Here is a 21,431-nt window from a genome sequence, read left to right as displayed (position 1 = left end):
GACTATGTAGAAAAATAATCAATAGTATTTTTGTATTGTTTTATAAATAAATAAATATTAAAAAAGAATTCCGGTTAATATTTGATTCACCCTCGTATAATAGATGACGAGTTAGCATCTGCCAAATGTGACCCTTTTCGACCTGAATTTACAAGTAAATGCCCAGAGTTCAGTTTTTTTGTAAATAGCTCGTTTCGTGGTTGTCGCGGAAGAAAATTTCCAGATAATGAATACAAGAGGACTTAATTCTGCATAAGTTAAAAAAATTAATTCCAATTGCATTTATTCTCTAGGAATTTTTTTCTGCGACAACACCGAAACGAGCTATTTACAAAAAACTGAAGGCTGAGCATTTATCTGTAAATTCAGGTGGAAACGGGTCACATTTGGCAGGTGCTAACTCGTGATCTATTATAGTTAGGATAATGTTTTTTTTTACATTTCAGGTATTTCTGTCTGCTTTAATTCATCTACTGACCATTTTTCGATCTGGCCATCAGGATCCGAGCAACAGAGAAACAAAAAAAAATTTGATTTATGGCACAAAATTGGAAAAAATCGGGGGTTTTTGAAAGGCCGTAAGTCTACTTAATCTACTTAATCTACTTAATCTACTTAAATGTAAGTTAGAGCAGTTTCACCTCTCAAATGCACAGACAAGCACTAATCTAATGGTATTTTACATTTTGCATCCTTTTCAAAAAAATTTTTCTGTGTTCCGGAACGAAATCCTGTTCACAGATCCTAACCCCCTATTATGAATCGACTTTATCTGGATTTAATCCCTTTTTAAAGGAAGGGTTCGAAAATACACTAAAGAGAACACCGCATGATTTTTATAAAAACTCTTTCTCTATTAAGTTAAAGAAACTATTAAAATATAATTAATTACTTAGCGTTTTGTCTAACTATAAATGAAAATTAATTGCTAGAACAGGAAAATATTTTTTATATTTTAACGACAATTTGATTTTTTTCACACACTTAGAGTTTATTAATAAATAAAAAATTATTGCATCCAAAATTTCATCACATAAAATACTTACCTTAATAAAAAAGTATAGTCGAATCAAGAGCAGAATCACAATCAGACGAAGTAGGTTTGTCCAAAAAACTGTTATCTCGAATACTATTAACCCCTTCAGAAGCTCTTTTTCCATACTCCGCGCTGCATTCTGTGTTTCAGATTATAAAATAATTATGTTTACAAATTAATTGAAAAATACACTAAAAAGGACCCTGCATGATTTATAGAAAAACTCTATTTCACTTTAAAAACTTAAAAAATACAATTTGTACATAAATTAAAAATTATTGTATCTAAAATCTTATCACATAAAATACGTACCTTCGTAAGAATGCGTAGAATCGAGCGTAAAATACATGCTTCGTTAATGAAATCTGCAGATCGGCAGATTTATGATAGCAGCCCGAAGAATGTGTACCTCAAACTTAACATGGTAATTCACATTCGGGAAAATGCCAAACAATTTTTTTTTCACACGGAATTTATAAAATAGACAAATCGAGTTTATTTAATTTTATCCCACTATTATAATGTAACTCTTAAATAAGCATTGCAGATATAATTGAGATTACCTCCAAAGATTCGATTTTCCAGAACTGCAAACAAGTTTATATACTTTTTCGGCTTCTATACACACTTTTGAAAATAAACAGACTTTGCTTTTAAAAAAAATTAGATTTTTTTTCAAAAAAGAACGATCTTTTCATTTATGGTTATGCGCGGTAGCTGCCAACACCCGCTGCATGATTCAGGATGTTTACGCGATCGTCTGCTTTCGAAAAAATATGATTCGATTTGATTTGGAGAGGCATAGCGTAGGCTATTTAATTTTATTGAAATAATTAAAATATGTTAAATATGTATAAAAAATTAAAATAATAACAACTTAAAAATGTATTTTTAAACTTATCCATAATATGAAAATGTTAACCACAATCAACCATAAAAGCTTGTGATTGAACAAGTTTTACACACATGTAATAATTTATATCAATGTTAGTAAAATTGTTGAAATAATTGTTTAAGACATTGCATTACAATAACTGCTGTTATATAACATATAAAATAGTATATTATGTACATATGGAGCAAAAATGAAGGACGGTTCGTAGCTCGCGTATTTAGATATTTTTTAAATTCTCATTTATGAGAGTGTAGCCACGCTCAATTTTGAAGAATTTGTCCAATCGAGGCAGCCTTAGATACATTTCTTGAAGTTCCCAAAATGAAGGTTAAGTTCGTTAAGCAGATATTTCCAAGCAAAAATTAACAAATTTAGAACATTTTCAAAATTTTCTTAAAATTTTGGAAATTTGTGTCAAAGTGTATTATCGATACGTAGAAGACTTGCAAATTATTCAAATAAAATGTTCAATTTGGATGAAAATTAGGAAAGTTATATATTTTTCAAAATTTCAAAAATGTTCACAAAAATAGAAAAAATAGAAAAAAAAGCTTTTTTAAAATTTGAATAAAATTTTCTCATCAGTTTTAGAAATTTTTGTCAAATTTTCTGGTGCATGACAAAAAGACTTGGGAGACTGGAGATTAGGATTTTAATATTTCCAGATTTCGATGCTGGCGATTCTCATGATTTGAATACTTCGCGCGCCTCTTTATATGCGTATATTTTGAGGTTACGTTATTTCAAGTATAATATATAAATTAAATTATATATGATATAAATTAAATATTTTGTAGATAATACTCATTTTGAATTCAAAATTAAATAATTTTATTGAAAGTTCATGTATTTTGTTGGAATTTGACCTCGTTTAGTAGAAATTTAATCTTTTTTGTTGGAAATATATCATTTTTGGTCAAAAATGCAATTGTCTGGTTGAAGTATCAACTGTACATCTTCTTGGGTTTAAAAGTCGATTATTTCACTAAGAGTGGAATTACTTTGTAAATAAAATTAGTTTTTTTTTCAACAAGGTTTTTTAATTATGGTTGAAAATTTAACTATTTGGTTGAAAGTTTAACTCTGATTGAAAGCTCATATTTTTCACTTAAAAAGTTCATCTTTTTGTAGATAATTCGTCTTTTTGACTTTAAAATTAAATAATTTCGTGGAAAATTCATGTATTTTGTTAAAAATTTGTCTTTTTTCGTAGATCATTAATTTTCTTGGTCGAAAATGTATCTAATTGGTTGACAATTTAAGAATTATGTTCAAAATTAATTTTTTTTCCGTTTAAAATTATTTATCTTTATCTGAAAATATAACTATTATAGGACTAATTCAAAATTCATCGTATATATTGATTAAGTTGGAAAATCGTTTTTTTTACAGAACATTAATCTTCTTGGTAAAAAATTCACCTTTTCCCTTAAAAATTTAACAAATTTGTTGTAAACTAATTGTTTTTTTCTTGTTCTATTCAATTTTTTATCACAATTTTTATCTGGAAATTGAACTATTCCATTTTTGGTTGAAACTTTATCCTGTACATTGTGTTAGTTAAAACGTCAATTATTTGATAGAAAATTAATTTATTTGTTTTAGATTATGATTTATTTATTTTTTTTTTAATTGAAAGAATTTTAAAATAAATTGTTTTTTTTAAATTTAAGTTAAGGTATTAAAAATGGAAAAATAATTGATTTTACAAGATGATTCTGAATCCGTTCAAAATTAAAGAATTAATAGATATTAGTTTATAAAATTATTTTCAATTATGACTTCAAATATTATTTCAGTCTAAAAAAATTTTATTTGTAACCCTGAACAATATTTGACCATTCATTTAAAACAGTGCATTACAAACAAATATTAAAAACTATACAAATTTGAACAGAATGTTTCGAAATAGACAGCCTTGAATTGTTAAATTTGTAATCAGCTAAATTTTAACATTGAATGCTACAATTTTAATTTAAAAAGAGATTCAAAATTAATTTAAAACTTGAAATTCTTTCAAATAATTTGAAACGCGATGTAGATTTTTGCAGATTTAAAAAAATTAAGCCTCTTGAGAATTTTAAAGTATTTAAAAAGTATAACAAAAGTTGTTGTAATTACTAAGAAAATTGAAAAAGATTTTTCATTTTGAAAAATTAATTTTAAGTGATTATTTAAAAAGACTTTAGAAAATTAAAAAAAAAAGAATCAGGACGATTTTAAGTCAATTTTTTTAGTTTGCAGTTCCTTTAATTTGAGGAAAAAAATCTAATTAACAGAATATATCAATTTTCAACCCAAAATTTTACTTTTTGACAAAATTAATTAATTTTCTATCAAATAATTCGTGTTTTAACTAATACAATGTACAGGATAAAGTTTCAACCAAAAATGGAATACTTCAGTTTCCAGATAAAAACGATGAATGTTTAACCAATCCTAGAATAGTTACATTTTCAGATTAAAATAAATAATTTTTAGCCGAAAAAATAAATTTTGAACAAAGTTGTTAAATGATACATTTTTAACCAAAAAGATTAAATTTCTACCAAACAAGGTCAATTTTCAACAAAATACATGAACTATAATTATGAATCCCTAATAAGAAAAAATTTAATTTATTTATTTATTTAACTATTCTGATGAAAATATGTTTTATGTGTTGTTGAAAATACATTTTTCAACCGGACAATTAATCTGTACCATTTTTGGTTGAAAAAGCACGTATTTTGTTAATACTTCGTCTTTCTTTGTAGAAATTAAATTGTTTTATGGAAAATTTATACTTTTTGGTTAAAAATTAAATTTTTCGGTTGATATATCAACTGTAAATATTTTTTGGTTGCAAAGTCATTTTATTGTAAATGCAAATATATTGTTAAAAATTAAAATCATAATTTTTGTGTGGAAAATTCGATTATTCACTTAAATTTGAAGTACTTAGTAAAATATTAATTTTTTCTTATTAAGGATTCACAATAATAGTTCAAAATTCAACTATTTGCCTTCCAATTAACTTTTTTGCTAAAAATTCTACTGTTTTGTAAAAAATGCATCTTTTGGGCTTTAAAAGTCAACAATTTGATAGAAAGTTAAACTATTTGGTCTACAATTAAAATTTTGGTTGAAAAGTCATATTTTTGGGTTAAAAATTCAGCATTTTTGTAGATAATGCTCTTTTTGACTATAAAATTAATACTTTCGTTGAAAGTTCATGTATTTTGTTGGAAATTGACCTTGTTTGGTAGAAATTTAATCTTTGTGGTTGAAAATGTATCATTTAACAACTTTGTTGAAAATTTATTTTTTCGTTTAAAAATTATTTATTTTAATCTGAAAATGTAACATTGTATTAGTTAAAACACCGATTATTTGATAGAAAATCAATTTATTTTGTTAAAAAGAAAACTTTTGGGTTGAAAATTGATATATTTTGTTAATTAGCTTTTTCCTCAAATTAAAAAAATTGCCTTAAAATCGTTCTGATTCTTTTTTTTTTTTTAATTTTCTAAAATCTTTTCAAATATTCACTTGCAATTAATTTTTCAAAATAAAAAATCATTTTCAATTTTCTTAGCAATCACAACCATTTTTGTTATTCTTTTTAAATATTTTACAATTCTCAAAAAGCTTAATTTTTTTTAATCTGCAAAAATCTACATCGTGGTTCAAATTATTTGAAATAATTTCAAGTTTTAAATTAATTTTGAATCTTTTTTTAAATTAAAATTGTAGCATTTAAACGTAAAATTTAGCTCTTACAAATTTAACAATTCAAGGCTTTTTATTTCGAACCATTCCATTCAAATTTTAGTTTTTAACAGTTGTTCGTAATGGATTGTTTTAAATGAATAGTCAAATATTGTTGACAATTAACGAAATTTTCTTTTTTTAATTTAAAAATTTCAAATTGAATGGGTTAAAAATAAAAAATTTTTAGGCTGAAATAATATTTAAAGTCATAATTGAAAATAATTTTATAAACTAATATCTATTAATTCTTTAATTTTAAATGGATTCAGAATCATCTTATCAAATCAATTATTTTTCCATTTTTAATACCTTAAATTAAATTTAAAAAAAAATTTATTTTAAAATTCTTTCAATTAAAAAAAATAATTGTTAAATTGTCAACCAATCAGATGAACTTTCGACCAAGAAAATTAATGATCTACAAAAAAAGAAAAATTTTAAACAAAATACATGAATTTTCAACGAAATTATTCAATTTTAAAGTAAGAGAGACGAATTATCTACAAAAAGTTAAATTTTTTAAGCGAAAAATATGAGTTTTCAATCTAAGAGTTAAACTTTCAACCAACTAGTTAAATTTTCAACTATAATTAAAAAGCTTGTTGAAAAAAAACTTATTTTTTTACAAAGTAGTTGAACTCTTAGTGAAATAATCGACTTTTAAACCGAAGAAGATTTAAAGTTGATATTTCAACCAAACAATTGCATTTTTGACCAGAAATGATACATTTTCAACCAAAAAGATTAAATTTCTACCAAACAAGATCAATTTCCAACAACATACATGAACTTTCAATCAAATTATTTAATTTTAAATTCAAAAAGAGTATCATCTACAAAATATTTAATTTTTATTATATATAATTTAATTTATATTTTATACTTGAAATAACGTAACCTCAAAATATACAGATATAAAGAGACGCGCGAAGTATTCAAATCATGAGAATCGCCAGCATCGAAATCTGGAAATATTAAAATCCCAAACTCTTGATTTTATTTCAAAGCAGACAGAGATATAAATAGAACCACCGAAGTGTTCCGACCGGCAATCGTGCACCTTCGAGTTTTCAAATTCAGAAGAGGATAAATGGGTTGCGCGCGCAACCCAGTCATTTACATCGTCTCCTACTACATTCACACGCACATAGACCTGTCATAGTATTGGATCACGTCTCGTTTCAGATCTGGGATCACTGATGTGTATAATAATGATTTGAAATGGAAAATTAGCCAAAGAAAAATCAGGGACTTTCGAAAATGTTCTCGGTTTCACATTTTTCAGCAAGGGGTACTAACTCGATGCGAACTAACTAAATCTGAATTCACGCTTCCAAGTTCTTCGGAAGTGGGGTTTATTTGCACTACTTTGTGGTTATATTTTGACATCTTGATGCATATGGAGGTTATTTTTATGTTTGTTTTCATTTTTTTAAATGTGTATCTCTTTAATAAATTAAAAACGGAAATGTAAATATCCAAAATACGAAAAGTGAGTATGGGATAAAGCTAATTTTAGTAAATAAAATGTTGTAGGTTATTATGTTTAAAATGTTTCCATATATTATGAGCTTGAAATATATACTTTTAACTTTTATGAAAACCTTCACATTATATATTTTTTAAACTGGCAGTTAAATATCTTTTCGATATTAATGATTAATAAGTTTTAAAACTTTGTTCGATTCAGAAAGATTCTATTAAAAAAATTATAAGGAAAAGTGGACTAATCATTCATCAGCAAAACAAATTAAAAATTTCACTAAGAGAATATTATTTGACGACAGATTTATAAAAGTTGAGTGAAATAAAGCAGTGTGCAATTTTGTATATATTTCATGATATTTTGCATCTTTATTTAACAAAAAATAGAAATTTTAAGTTGCATAAAACATAAGATTTATTGACGAATTTAAAAACCAAAATTATTTTTTTTATATTATTTATTTAATAAATGATACATATTTTGCTCAACCCTTGATAAGAAAACTGAGGGAAAACTGAGCCCCTATTTTGATGCTCTGAATGGAATATTTGAAAATTTGTGCCGAAAAGAGCGCTAAAGTGAGGGCAAAACTCGTATTAAAATATATTTTGGTGTACCTTTACGTAATTTCGTTATTCTTGATTCGGATGCACTTTAATTTATTTCCTTTGTTCTAAATTCATTTTTCAAATTTGCCTTTGTGTATTGAAAGCATATATTATCATCGAAATGAAATAAAAAGTTCTAGTGGTTATTATTATTTTATTTTTTGGCGAAACACGTCAAATTTATTTTTGTCTCAATCGCAGAATATACTACTTTCAAATTTTTTCCTGTATATTTAAACGTTTTATGTATAGTTTTAATTATATTTAGAGGGGGTTTACACATTTTCTTTGAGAAAATTACGTTATTCGTCTTTTATTACAAGGAAACTTTTCCAGTATGTATGAGCGAAGGAACAAGGAACAAGGTTAGGAGAGTATGTAGGGTGGGGAAGAACAGTAATCGTGTGTTTGGCCAAAAACTCACGAGTTCTGAGTGCAGAGTGAACGTGGCACAAAGTTCGCAGTGACGCTGTGCATCTTCAATTTTTCGGTCAAAATCTCGTAACAAGATCCAACTGATATTCCACACTCTTTGGCAAGCTCCCTAATGGTCAGAGGTTGATTTTCGCGCACCAGGGTTGTTGATTGTGTCAACGAGTGGGTCGTCAGTTGACGTTGAAGGACACCCAAGACGCTCATCATCGTCAATCGACTGTCGGCCAACCTTGAAACGTTCATGCCACTTGAAACGTGCAGTACGCTTCATGGCAACATCACCGTAGGCCGTGTTGAGCATGGCAAATGTTTCAGTTGCAGATTTCCCGAGTTTCACACAAAATTTCACAGCAATTCGTTGCTGTTTCAGGATGTCCATTTTACAATCCGACAAACAAAAAAAACTCGTTACTTAAAAAAGTGTAGATTATCAACAAATGAAGATATCTGCGACTGGAATGCCGCGTTTCAAACAACTGATCTGCACGAACTTAGCGACACCAACCGGATTCTCCTGAAACCAACTCGAGCCGCGAAATTCAAACAGTCCTCGCATTTGTTGAACAGACCTCGTATTTAAGAAAAAGTCTAATCGGCGAGGGACTCTTGGAATACCTTCCTTGTGAGAATAATAGAATCTCAAATAGAAAGCAGTTAAATTCAACCAAAACCTTCAAGTCTTAACAAAAATAGTTAACTCCTCAACCAAAACAAAAAAATTTTCATTTACAGAATCTTAAAGAAGAAGAATTTTCAATAAATTAACAAGAATTTATAAGCAAGTTGTTGAATTTTCAATTGGAAAGGATCATATTTTCTAATTGAAAATATTATTTTGAAACCAAAAATGTGTTATGTCTTAAGATTTCTCCAAATTCTAATAAATCTTACATTGTGGTTTAAGACTCACAATAATTTCTTCATTATTATTCGAAATAAATTCCATTGGACAAAATACAGTCTGTCGAACGATAATGCGCAAATTTTGAAAACAACGTTGATGCTCCTCCTTTTTTACGATCTTCAATGCCTCGGTTGAAGATTTTGAATCTCTGAAATCGTATCAAACCTCAATCCTTTTTCCTGCAATTTGAGTTTGGGAACCAAAAGTAGTTATATCATGAGTAGGCAAAATGGTCTTTGAGTAGGCAGACTTTGGCAGATTTTGCTGCTAAAAAATTGCGCACTGCGATTCACATGTGACCCGGAGCATTTTCGTGGAGGAGCAAACAGCTGTCTTTCCCATTGTATAAAGGTTGAACCCTACGAATTCTTGGGAGTTTGTCTCTCCTCTAAAACTTTTGAACCAATCCTATAATGTCATGCGTGACAGTGCTTGATCCCCGTAAGCTTCCTGCAACATATCCAGCGTTTTTATAAGCGTCTTACTAAAATTATCACAAAACTTGATGCTTGCTCCTTAGATTATCGCGATTTCTCGACAAGTCTCCAGGAGGCCACTATCAACGCTGCGAATTTTTTAGCTCGGGTGTTACAACTCATGCCTCTGGGTACATCCGAAAAGACAACCTTTTCTGAAAGAGTAGAAAATTGTCAAAATTTAACGTTCCTGAATTCAATAGTATAAGGTCGCCGATGTCAGACTCAGTAAAATACCCTGAGTAATCCTATACAGCAAACTTAGTTAGGCGAAGCATTTGGACATCCAATGCAGGAAGTTCGTCATTTTCTTCTTGGATGTGGGATCTAGAGCGTACCTCATAGAAGCAGTAAGTGAATTGAAATCATAAAAGTAAAAAGCCAAGGGAACTGAGCTGGTCTAGAGTGGGAACCCTTCACAAGCCAAAAGCATAAAGAAAGTCAACTGTGGAAGGAATCTGCGATTGAAAAGTATCCAGATAAAAATACTTTCAAAATCTATATCTAGTACCAAAGCATTTAGAGACTATCATGAACCGCTTGAGACATCCTCACCAGATCACAGGCATATATGGTTTTACCTAAGAGTTGATGAGTTTGATCCTATTAGGCATAGAAACCCAAGAATGACTGACTGCAATAAATATGGGAAAGATAAGGATAATTTTTCTTCTTGTGCTAGAAAGCCAGACAAGAAAGCTCCTTGGTCAAATTATAGACTTAAAGCCTTTAAAAAAGAAACTATAAGAGTATTTCATAGCTACAGGAAAACTGGAACCTGGGATTTGTTTAAGGTCAGTGTAGAAATATAAGCTAACAGAATAGTATCCGTTCAAAGGAACTCATGCAAGGGACATTGTCAAGGTATTCAAATCATACCTTATACCGCCGCTTCGAAGCCGCTGGAGAAGACGTTATATTCCTGGTATTGATTTAAGAAGTTTGGGAGAGTTTGACAGAACCAATGTGCAACATTTTTAGAGCACTTACAGATATGGTATATTGCCTCATGATATCGAAGAAAGTCAAAGAGTGATCTTTATATAAAATCTGGCGGGCGACTCCTACTATTATGCCTAATTATTTAGACCAATTAACCCAACTTCTGTCATTTTAAAAGCATTGAAAAAGTGAGCCGATCATTCTAGGAAGAAGGAAATCCTACCGGATAAACGTTTTCTTATCTATCAGTGTGCTTCATAAAAAAGAAATTCAGTATTGAATCACTTCATGTATTTAGCTTCATCATTTAAATATCAGGACGGATCGGGGATGCAGCGATAGCAGCTTTTCTGGGCATAGAGGCTACTTTCAGAAACACCCCTACGGAATCTATATTTAATTTTGCAGAAAAACATGTTGCAGGTTGCACTGTCAATAGGTGGATGCGCTCTATGCCACGTTGATATTCCGTTCAACATGGGTAAACACACGATGGCGGCTTGCTCCTTCCCAGACGCATAAAATCCATCGGATTTTCAATTACTTAAAGAAAAAACAACCATACCATTTTTCAAAAAACCCCTTTTTGAGGGATCCTGTTTGTCCATTTAGGTTGCATGGTGAAAATATGAAATTAAACAATTCATAATTTTAGGAGAAAAATCGTAATGTGTAATGCATGGACTAAAAATAAAGCCCGAAAAAGCTCCTTATGAACTGATTTGAAATATTGCAATTTCTCTACGCTAAAAAGGTTGCTATGGTTATGTTTCATAGTGCGGAACGTATGATTAGATTTAACCTTTTTTTTTTATTCTACAACTGAAAGTTGGAAGAACCGTTTGTGAAAATTTGAATTTTTTAGGACTCAACACTGAATATATTACCATTTATTCTCGATGGACTATCTAAAACATGCACCTCAATGTTTGGGCTAACCCTCATCTTTTATTACTAGGGAAGAGGATGTTATATAATGTATCTAGATTGAATGATAATATAACATTTATTAAACACGAAAAACATTAATAAAATATATAATCGTCGAATGATCTTCCCGGACCGACTCATTTTGCAGTGTCAGACAGTATACTTCTCACTTGAGTGGGGATAAGATTAGTAACATTAAAGATTATTGTCAATATACTGTAACTAAAAGTAAGAAGGAATATATTTTAACTGTTAAAAATACTGCACATATACCAGGAGTGTTAGTTGAAATTTGCCGTTTTTTTCAATAAAGAAAACACTTAATCCTCAAGGGAATCTCAAAAAAATTTTATTTAAATTATTGACTATTGGATTCTACACATTTTGCCCATCTTTCAGATAAATCATGGATACCATTCCAAAAAAAACTTTTTCTCGTTCGAGGCAAACCTTTTGACGAGCCAGTTTTCGACTTCTTCAAAATTGGCGAAGTGCTGTTCTGCGAGTAAGTGTCCCATCGATGCGAAAAGGTGACAGTCGGATGGGGCGAGGTGTGGAGAGTACGGCGGGTGCGATAATATTTCCCAATTCAATGCTTTTAATGTGTTCTTCACCACTTTAGCGGTATGAGACGGTGCGTTGTCATGTTGGGGGATAACTTTGCCATGTCTTCAGGCCCACTCCGACCGTTTTTCGATCAACACATGATTCAAATTGATAATTTGTTGTCGGTAGTGATCCGTAATCATCGTATCAACAGATTTTAATACCTCGAAGTAGACCACACCACACCGGTCAACACAGAGCATTGTCTTACGGCCTTGGAATCAATGGGAGTGACAATTCGATGCAGAAAAGATTTCCTTTCCAACCTTTCAAGCAGCATTCCACAAATGGTTTGTCGATTTTCCATTTGTCTATCGTACAGTTGGTGTGGTACTCATTTTCCGTACTTTTGGATTTTTCCCATCGCTTTTAAACGTTCGCAAATTGCTCCTCGGATCACATTTAGTGTTTGTGCCAATTTTTCTTGCGATTGGGTTAGGTCTTCATCCAATAACGCCTGCAATTCCTCATCTTCGAACTTCTTCGCTGCACCAGGATGTTCATTGTCCGTTAAATCAAAATCTCCCCTTTCAAATTGACGAAACCATGTCTCACATGTTCTAATCCCTGGAGCATATTTAACATAAGTTTCTACCAGCAATCAATGAGCTTGAACTGCTTTTTTCTTTTGGTGAAATAAGAAAAGCTAAAAATGCTGCAAATGCGATTTACTTGGAATGAAACTCGACATATTTACTGAAGTAAATAACTTTGATGCTTTCATTTCGGCAGAATGGAATTGTGTATTTTTCAAGGTTATTGTCCGTAGAAATATATGACATAGATGCCAAATCATAGAAATGTATACATATCTCTAGCGACATCTATAAGTAAAACCGGCAAACTTCAACTAACAGGCCTGGTATACTGTTTGAGATCTTATATAACACTTATTGGCTACTCGCAAAATTAAAATTATATAAAATAAAAGTATTTAGATTATACAGAAATTGATAAATAGCTTATGATAATAATCAAGCAAGGAAAACTAAAGTATTTCAAAAAGGGTTCAGGGGATAAAAGCTGTACAAAAATTGAAAGGATAACAGCAAGTGTAGAATCTGGTTTCGCAAATTTTGCGAGAAAAAAATTAGTAGTTACCCTGAAATATTTGGTTGCATTTTTGTCTGTGTTTTCTGATTCTCTCTATAACATGTCAGCAACATATTGCCGTCGTAGAAGCAGCATAGCACATCTCATTTTTTACATTTTTTTGTATTAACAGTTCTTCAATTTAAAAAACGCGCCAAATCGACTGTTGGGGTTAGTTTTAGCGTTTGACGCTTGGAAGCGCCACTATTGCCCATTTAGTCAGCACATCTAGAGTTCTGAAATGCCCAGGAATTTATGTTGAGCAAATGGTAAGATATTTAAGCTCCTTGGTGACTGATTTTTCCTTTTGGCTAAAAATTCAAATTATCTGTTAAAAAATTAGTCTATTTGGGTAGAAGACTCATTTTATTGGTTGAAAATTAATCTTTCTTGTCAACAATTTTTTTTTCTCTTACTTAGAATATTTAAAAATTGAAAATGTAGTTCTTCAATTCTTTGTCGATAATTTATCTTTTCTGATAAAAATATAATTTTCTCGGTTGCAAATTATACTATTTCGTTGAAAATTTACTTTCATTTTATTGAAAACACATCTTTTTTGTTAGGAAAATACTTTCATTAGTTAAAACTTCATCTTTTTCACTCAAAATTAATTTCTCTGGTCAATAATTGAACTATTATGTTTAAAAATTCGTTTTTTTTTGGGTGAAAAATTCATTTTGCTAACAAAATATTTAAGTATTTTACTTTTTGGTAAAAGATTGATCATTGTCGTTAAAAATTCAATTTAACTATTTTATTTTTGTCGCAAATTTACTTTTTTTGATACAAATGTAACCTTTTTCGTTAAAAAATGCTCTGTTTTCTGGAAAATTCAACTATTCTATTTTTTTTTCTTTTGTCTAAAATAAATATTTAGTTAAAAATTTGTTTCTTTTTACAGAAAACTCATCTTTTGCGTTGAAGATTTATCGCTGTTAAAAATTAATTTCTTCGACTGAAAAATCGTTTCTTTGTAGTTACAAAACATTATTTTTGATGAAAAACAATTTATTTGGTTCAAAATTCGTTTTATTTTGTTAAACATTTAGTTTTCTATTATTGTAACTATTATAATTTTGGTTAAAATTCAACTGACTTTTTAAAAAATTCATATTTTTGGTACGAGATTCAGCATTTAAGTTCAAAATTCATTTTGTAAGTACATAATTAATCTTTTTAATTTGAAAACTCAACTGTAAATTTTTAACATGTATTTATAAACATAATTTTTTTTGCATTATTATTATTATTAATTTTTGAGGCATGTACTTGATTTTATATCTGAAAGAATTTACAAATTGGGAAGTTGCAGCAATCCTGAAAAAGGCACTGTTCAATGCTAATAATATTAGAAATTACTTTGACTTCTTTTGCAATTTAAATTAAGCGCCCTTTGAAATTTGATCGGATACATTTCCCTGCGAAATGTAAATAATGTTCTTATTATTTATGCAGATAGAAAATACGATTTTTTAAATCCTAATTCAAAATGCTTATAAAAGCTTATTAAATTTTCAAAGGATATAAACATCGAGCATATTCTCGATCCTATTCTCATTTTTGTGAGAATTTCTTCAAACACTTGAATTCTATACCAAACTAAGCACAGCACTCGTCTGATGTGACCAAGCCTAATATAAGTTAAGAATATTTATTTAATAATTATTATTATATACTAATATAAGAAGATCAATGAACAGTTTTTTGTGCGTCCTGAAAAATGAGGTCAAATGAGTAGTACCATGCTGCAGTGAACAGTGCCACTTCTGTTTAGTAGAACGGCCCCACTGATTCGGGAGAACCATTACCCCGAACAAGTTTGATCAACAGTATAATCGAGCCTTTCTGCACACGCGGTGCCCGCGGCACAGTTCCGCGCTTGCGCAGCTTCGGAAAATATAGCACTAACATTTCGAAACGGCTGATCTGCGTAAGTTCGGGGTAACTAGTGCCCCGAGTCTGGAGCGGATGCCACGCCAAATCGAAGTGTTAGTGCAGACGAAGGTTGTCTTATAGGTTCTTCTTTATATCCATTGGGTGCGGTTCAGGCGGCACCACTACTTGGACTCTGCGTACGTAAGGGGCTAAATAGTCCTTATTTTTAAATTGTGGAAGCAGTCTAGCTAGAATGGTTCCTTCGTGAATATCCACGACTTGCTCTTCGACTATTATCCCTACAAGGGTAGCCTTAAATTCTGTCAACCAATTAATGGTACAGAATTGACACAATTGATATTCCTCTATCACGCCAATGAGTTTAGTTCCACTCGTATCCGTCATTGCATAAAACACTTTGCCTACTGGCATGAGGTAAACCCTTTTTACCTTATTTTTTAATAAACATACGTAATGACTGACCCCAGAAAGTTGCATTATAGGAAGCGTTTCTATCATTCTTGATACTTCCGGATTTGGTACTGTAAAAAGAAAGTATGTAATGTTTATAACAAAAATTCAACTAATTTAGACCGAGATTTTCGAGAAAAAAATAAGGTAAATAAAATAAAATTACAAAACTTTTAATTATAAAGCAGGGAATTTGAAACTATTTTTGGGTTAGCTTAATTTTAAGGAGATTCAATCCAAAAATCTTCAATATTCAGAAATTTAATTCCAAATACTTTAATTTTGAAGACTGAAAATTTAAAACTCTTAAATTTTGAAGACGTATGTCAGCATAAAAATCCTTATATTTGGATGATTTTAGATATAAACACTCAAGTTTTCGATTGTAAATCCGCTAAGTTAGTAACACTTCAAATATAATTCATCGGAATGTTATACTTTTTTTAATGAATATCACAAATTTTAAACTCTTTAGTCAAAAAGATTGATAACTTAAAATTCTACAATTTTGAAAATAAAAAATTGAAAGTGCTTGAATTTAGTGAATACAGAATTGGAAATTATTCAATTTTAAGCATTTGTATTTTAAGGGTAGGTAGATAGAACATTTTTTTTGAATATTTAAATTTAGATGATTTAAATTTTTTCCATTGACTTTTATTTTAAAGTTGTCAAATTAAAAAAAAAGTGATCAACTCTATCGGACCAGTTTATTTAGGTGTTAAAAACTAATTCTAGCGTTTAGAAAACGCACTTTATTGTTATCAACATAAGGAATATGATACAATTATATGTCATACTTATGGTACACTTTATTTTTGTTTCTTTTCTTTCTTTCTTTTTTCAATTTAAATTTAAATATATTTTTCGAGGGGCCCCTGACCCAAGAAAATTAATAAAGTTTACAGCAAAATTGGGATTTTCTCGGCCTGGAGGGCCTCTTCAAGACTCAGCCCCAGGCCCCGAAAAATGGTAATACGGCGCTGCCTCTCAGCGTCCCTTTTCTCGGTGACTCGTAGTAGAGAAAGGAAAGCAAGGTAGTCTGGAAACCATTAAGGCCATGTGACGAGTGGGCCGCGTGACCAGATTCCTACCTTACCGCCACTTTTTTTATTTCCAAACTCATTTTCACATGACGCGCCACATTAAGTTGAAAAGTTGGGATAATAAATAAGAAGCACTAAGAAAGGTGGGTCTAGTCCTAAATTTTAATAATTATGAAAAAAAACAATGAAATTATTTACGACAAAAAACTTTTATCATAATTATACAAATTTAGGACCAGAATCACCATTCTTAGTGTTTCTTATTTAGTACCCCAAATTTTCAACTCTATGTCACGTTCAGTGTGATAATAAGGTGGGAAATAAAAAAAGTGACGGTAAGGTAGGAATCTGGTCACGTGACCAACTCATCACATGGCCTTAAGAAGCAATTAGCCAAGATGGATTTCCCTGCTTGGGTTGACTTTGTGAACACAAGCGGGGATTCCGGCGCGGTAAAATAGTTCAAAACTTATTTATTCTTGAAACTCATTTCGGATTTCTGTCTAGGAATTTTATTTTACTTTATTTTATTTCTTGTTGTTGAAATTTTTTAATTAGCGGCCTATAACAAGTATTATCTTAAAATCATTAAAAATTTTAAAAAAGTTTCTGAATGTAAACGTTTGTTCACATTGCACCAATGCATTGAAGCAAATTTTAGTCGCAAGGCTAATTGTAACTTAGTATTTTATTTATTATTTATTCTTTAAAAGACCTGTAAATCTGTAAAGTCATGAAAATTCGAAAAAAATATGCAGAAAATGGAAAAATCATGGAATTTAAAAAAAAGACTGAAGTTTATTCGACAAAGATTTAGTTCAAAGACTATTAATGAAACTCTTAATTTTGAATTAAAATTTAAGCGTTTGAAAATTCGTTGCGTTATATTTTGACATTTATTCCTTCTATTTTCGTTTTAAATTCAATCTTTTGTAATTATAAATTCAACCATTTGGTGGAAAAATTACAAATTTTTTTTTAAATTTCTAGTGTCCTGGTATAAAAATAACTTTATAGGTAAAAAAATTAATCTTTTTAAATAAAGATTGAACTTATTATAAAAATTCTTTGTTTATTACTTGAAAACATATTTATTCTTAAACCTTATTTCGGATTTCTTTTTAGGAACTTTGTTTTACTTTATTTTATTTTTTGTTGTTGAAATTTTTAGTCATTAATAATGTACAATTGCAAAATTCTGTTTAAAAGTCTTAAGATATTTTACACTCTGAAATGTTAAAAAAAATTAAGTTTATTCTGAATAAAATTTATCAATAAAATTCTTAAATTTAAGATTTAAAAAAAATACTGATTTTTTGTATTGAAAGGTGAACTTGAAATATTATTATTCAAATTTGTTATAGTTCTTTTATCACATTGTAGGGAAGAATTTTAGAAAATTAAAATTTTTGATTGAAAATTAGTTAAACAACAGGTAAAAAATTAATTTTTCTGATTGAAAATTTTTGTATGCTTTTTAAAATTAATTTTTTTTTAAATTTTAATATATTTTAGAAAATTCATTTTTTAAATTAAAAATTAAATATTTTGTTTTTTATTTAAAACTAATCTTTTTTTAGTAACTAATTCAACTATTGGGTTGAAAACAGAAATATATTTTTTTCTAAAATGTTTTGTTTTTTCCTAGAAAGTTAATTTTAAGGTGGAAAATTAAACCTTTTTGGTAAGAAATTTAACTATTTTATTGGTATTTTTATTGTTTAAATATTAACCTATTTTTTATTACTTTTTAAATGTATTTATTTTTGATGTTTGTATGGTTAATTTAAATACGTTTTTGTCAAATTCACTGTTTTTTGATAAAAAATTAATTTTCAAGGTCAGAAATCCATCTTTTTGATTGTGAACTTAACTATTTTATGTAAATTTGTTATTTTTGGTTGGAAATTTGACTCTTCTATTTTCTCTTTTATTGATTTAAAAATTATATTCTTAGTAGAAATTTTTTTATATCAGAAACTTAACAATACTTCAAAATTCGTTCATTTTGAAAAATATTGTATCAAGTGTAATCGGAAATCCTTTCAAGTTTTCAAATATTTCTGATCATTTCAACATTTCACACATTTTTAAATATAATTTAAACGCACCCGCATTATTTGCTTAAAATCTCAAGAAATCTTAAAAAGTCTCCTAAGTATTTCTTTAATTCAGTCAATTTAATTTTTCATTTTTTAATCTTACGAAATAAACAGATTTCGCTTTAAAATCTTCCTCTTTTTTTAAAATCCAAGGGAATCTTTTGAATTTTTCAATTTCTTGAGACCCTGCAAGATTGAGTTTATTTAAAATTTCTTTATTCCAAAACAATTGAAAGAATGGTCATAAAGTCTTCCAGATAATTTATTCACACATTTTGAAACCTTCAAAACTTGAAATTATTGTTTTAAACTTAAACCTAAACCATTAAAAAATTTTCCTAGATGGTAAAAAAAATTAATCTCCAAATCTTTCAAAACGATTAAAAAAGCTTCTAACTCTTCAAAATCTTCAAAATAAGTTGTTAGAATTTAATTTTCCGTATCTCTTTCAAACTGTAAACAAGTTAAAAAATTAGTGCGATAACAAGATGTTAAAAACAGAATTAATTCTCAATATTAAGCATTCATTTAAAATTTAAATGTTCCCTTCCATCAATAATGATTAGAAATATTTATAATAAAATAATAAAGAACAATTACTTTTTTGGACATTTCCATACACAAAATTGATGGTGCAGTAAATTCAGAAATATTTAGTAATATATAAAAAAGCTGAAAAACAGAGACCAAAAGTTACAATGAAAAGGCTTTCACGTTTATTATATTTTGACGTATTCTTATTCACATTTTTTAACAAAGTGTAGGTATATTTTATTTCAGGCATTTCCATTTTTTTTAAGATTTCAAAGATTGACGGAGGTGGCGGCAAAATTGATATTAAGTTTTAGAGAACTTAAAGTTACTTCTTCAAGTAACCTAACTGTAACGAGAAAAATTGTTCTGTTGTGTAACGTAACTGTGAAGAGTTACTTATAAAAAAAGGCACTTACCAAAGAAATGTTTTGGAAAATGGCCTAAAGAAGGATCCTTTTCCTCGGATTGTCCTAAGGAAGAGCTCGCTTCCGGTGTCTTAGATGAGCTACTGCCCGGACCTAATTCTATAAAAAAAATATATAAATGAATGAATTTCGAATATCTATACTAAGGAAATTTATACCACATTGTCTTTATGGTATTGTTTTAAACCCAGGCTAATAAGATTTTTAAAAAAATCGACTTGGGTTTTCGCCAGATTCAAAATATGTCTACGTCTAGCGGGAACAAAGCAATTTTTCGAAAAAATGTTGTTTTTTCTTCATTGAAAATCGAGTCTCTTTTGTGGGTGAAAAAAATTAGATTCTAATTATTAATTAATTATTATTTTTCCTAATTACATTCTTTTTATAGAGTGGTTTAAAAATAGAATACTTTAGTCTAAACTAATAATTGAAAATGATTAAACGCATCTAATTATGAATATATCATTTTGAAGTTATTTTAAAATTGAAAATAGTTCATAAAGTTTCAATCGGGCGTTTACATCTTTTTTTACCAATAAGACTTTTCTGCTGAAACAGTTTAATTTTTAAAACATGTCTTGAACGAGGTGCTCTCCGATAGCACTTCCATATTGGAATTTGGATATTTTCATTATGCCATAATTTTGGGCTTTTGTGTGCTTTTTGGGCACTGATGCCAATTTTTTGAGTCTTTTAGTTTAAAAAAAATTAAGGTGCTGGCCATCAGCACCTCCACTACAGAACATTAAAAGAGTCAAAAAAAATCAACTGCGCCAAAATTTAAGGATTTTCTTAGACTTGCAAAAGCTAAAAAAATTAATTTTCGAAAAACAACCCGTATCTTCTGAAAACTACCCTTACATCTCTAAAAAGAGAACTTTTTGGTGGAGGTGCTGGCCACCAATGTCTCCACTCCATAAAACTTGAAAACATTGCAACTACAAAAAAACACTTCCGACGCATTCAAATAAACCTAGCTCAGCTATCTTAAACTGGAAAATCCAAGAAGATGTCAATCAAAAATAATTACGACTTCCTCAAAAATATTTTTTATATCCTCATCCCAACAGTAACATTCAATAACACCTCAGAATTACCCCTATAACATTCATCGAACCAAATCTAACATTTATCGAACCAAATCTGAAAAAAAGTTGGCATTGAATCAAGTAGGCTAATTTACTTAGCTGATTTTACTTGGAAGAAGCAAGTATTTTCTTTTTACAACGTACCGATTTTCATGAATCAAGAAAATAATAGGATCAGGACAAATATTTGAATCAAGAATATATTTACTCTAAGCGAAAAACTATTGAGCTAATTTGTTTCATTATACTTATTTTCGTGAAGTTTAATAAAATATTGAATTAAGACCCGTGTAGAAATTTCCCTGGTTGGCCCTAATACAACAAGGTTTCTGGTCTGATCCCGGCCGGGCTAACCCTGGCTGGGTTTCATGGACAGGAACCGGGCGGTAGCCAGTCGGGCTACATTTTTCTCGAATCACGTAGTCTGGGGCCGGCCGGTTATTGGCCGGGCCAACCCTGGTTATATCCCATGGTCGGCAGCCGACTGGGCACTGGTCAGGTTAATATTTTTGTAGAAATTACACATTTCTTAAAGCTGTGATATTATCAAAGCCGTAATTATAGATGCTGAATGAATTATTATTTGAAAATTATAATTTAAAGATTTATTAGATCAGTGAAACAAAAATGAGCTTTTTTAAATTCTTTTAAAAAAAACATTACATTTTTTCGAATAATTTAACATTATAAATTAAACTGTTATCGATTCTGTTATGTGCAACAA

General features: G+C 29.3%; 1 protein-coding gene across 1 annotated transcript in view; it reads right to left on the bottom strand.

Annotated features, from left to right (window-relative positions):
* The window catches only part of LOC117177166, a 126,282-nt gene extending 124,537 nt beyond the window's left edge, over positions 1–1,745 (bottom strand). Inside the window, exons 1-2 of the mRNA XM_033367676.1 lie at positions 1,349–1,745; positions 1,047–1,175 (exon numbers count right to left, since the gene is read on the bottom strand). Coding sequence (XP_033223567.1) covers positions 1,047–1,160 — 114 coding nt within the window. The 5' untranslated portion in view covers positions 1,161–1,175; positions 1,349–1,745. The remainder of the gene's footprint in view (positions 1–1,046; positions 1,176–1,348) is intronic.
* Between the last annotated feature and the right edge of the window lie 19,686 nt (positions 1,746–21,431).

This window comes from Belonocnema kinseyi, chromosome 1, assembly GCF_010883055.1.
Source record: "Belonocnema kinseyi isolate 2016_QV_RU_SX_M_011 chromosome 1, B_treatae_v1, whole genome shotgun sequence".
Classification (NCBI taxonomy): domain Eukaryota; kingdom Metazoa; phylum Arthropoda; class Insecta; order Hymenoptera; family Cynipidae; genus Belonocnema; species Belonocnema kinseyi.
This window is presented reverse-complemented; position numbering and strand designations above follow the sequence as displayed.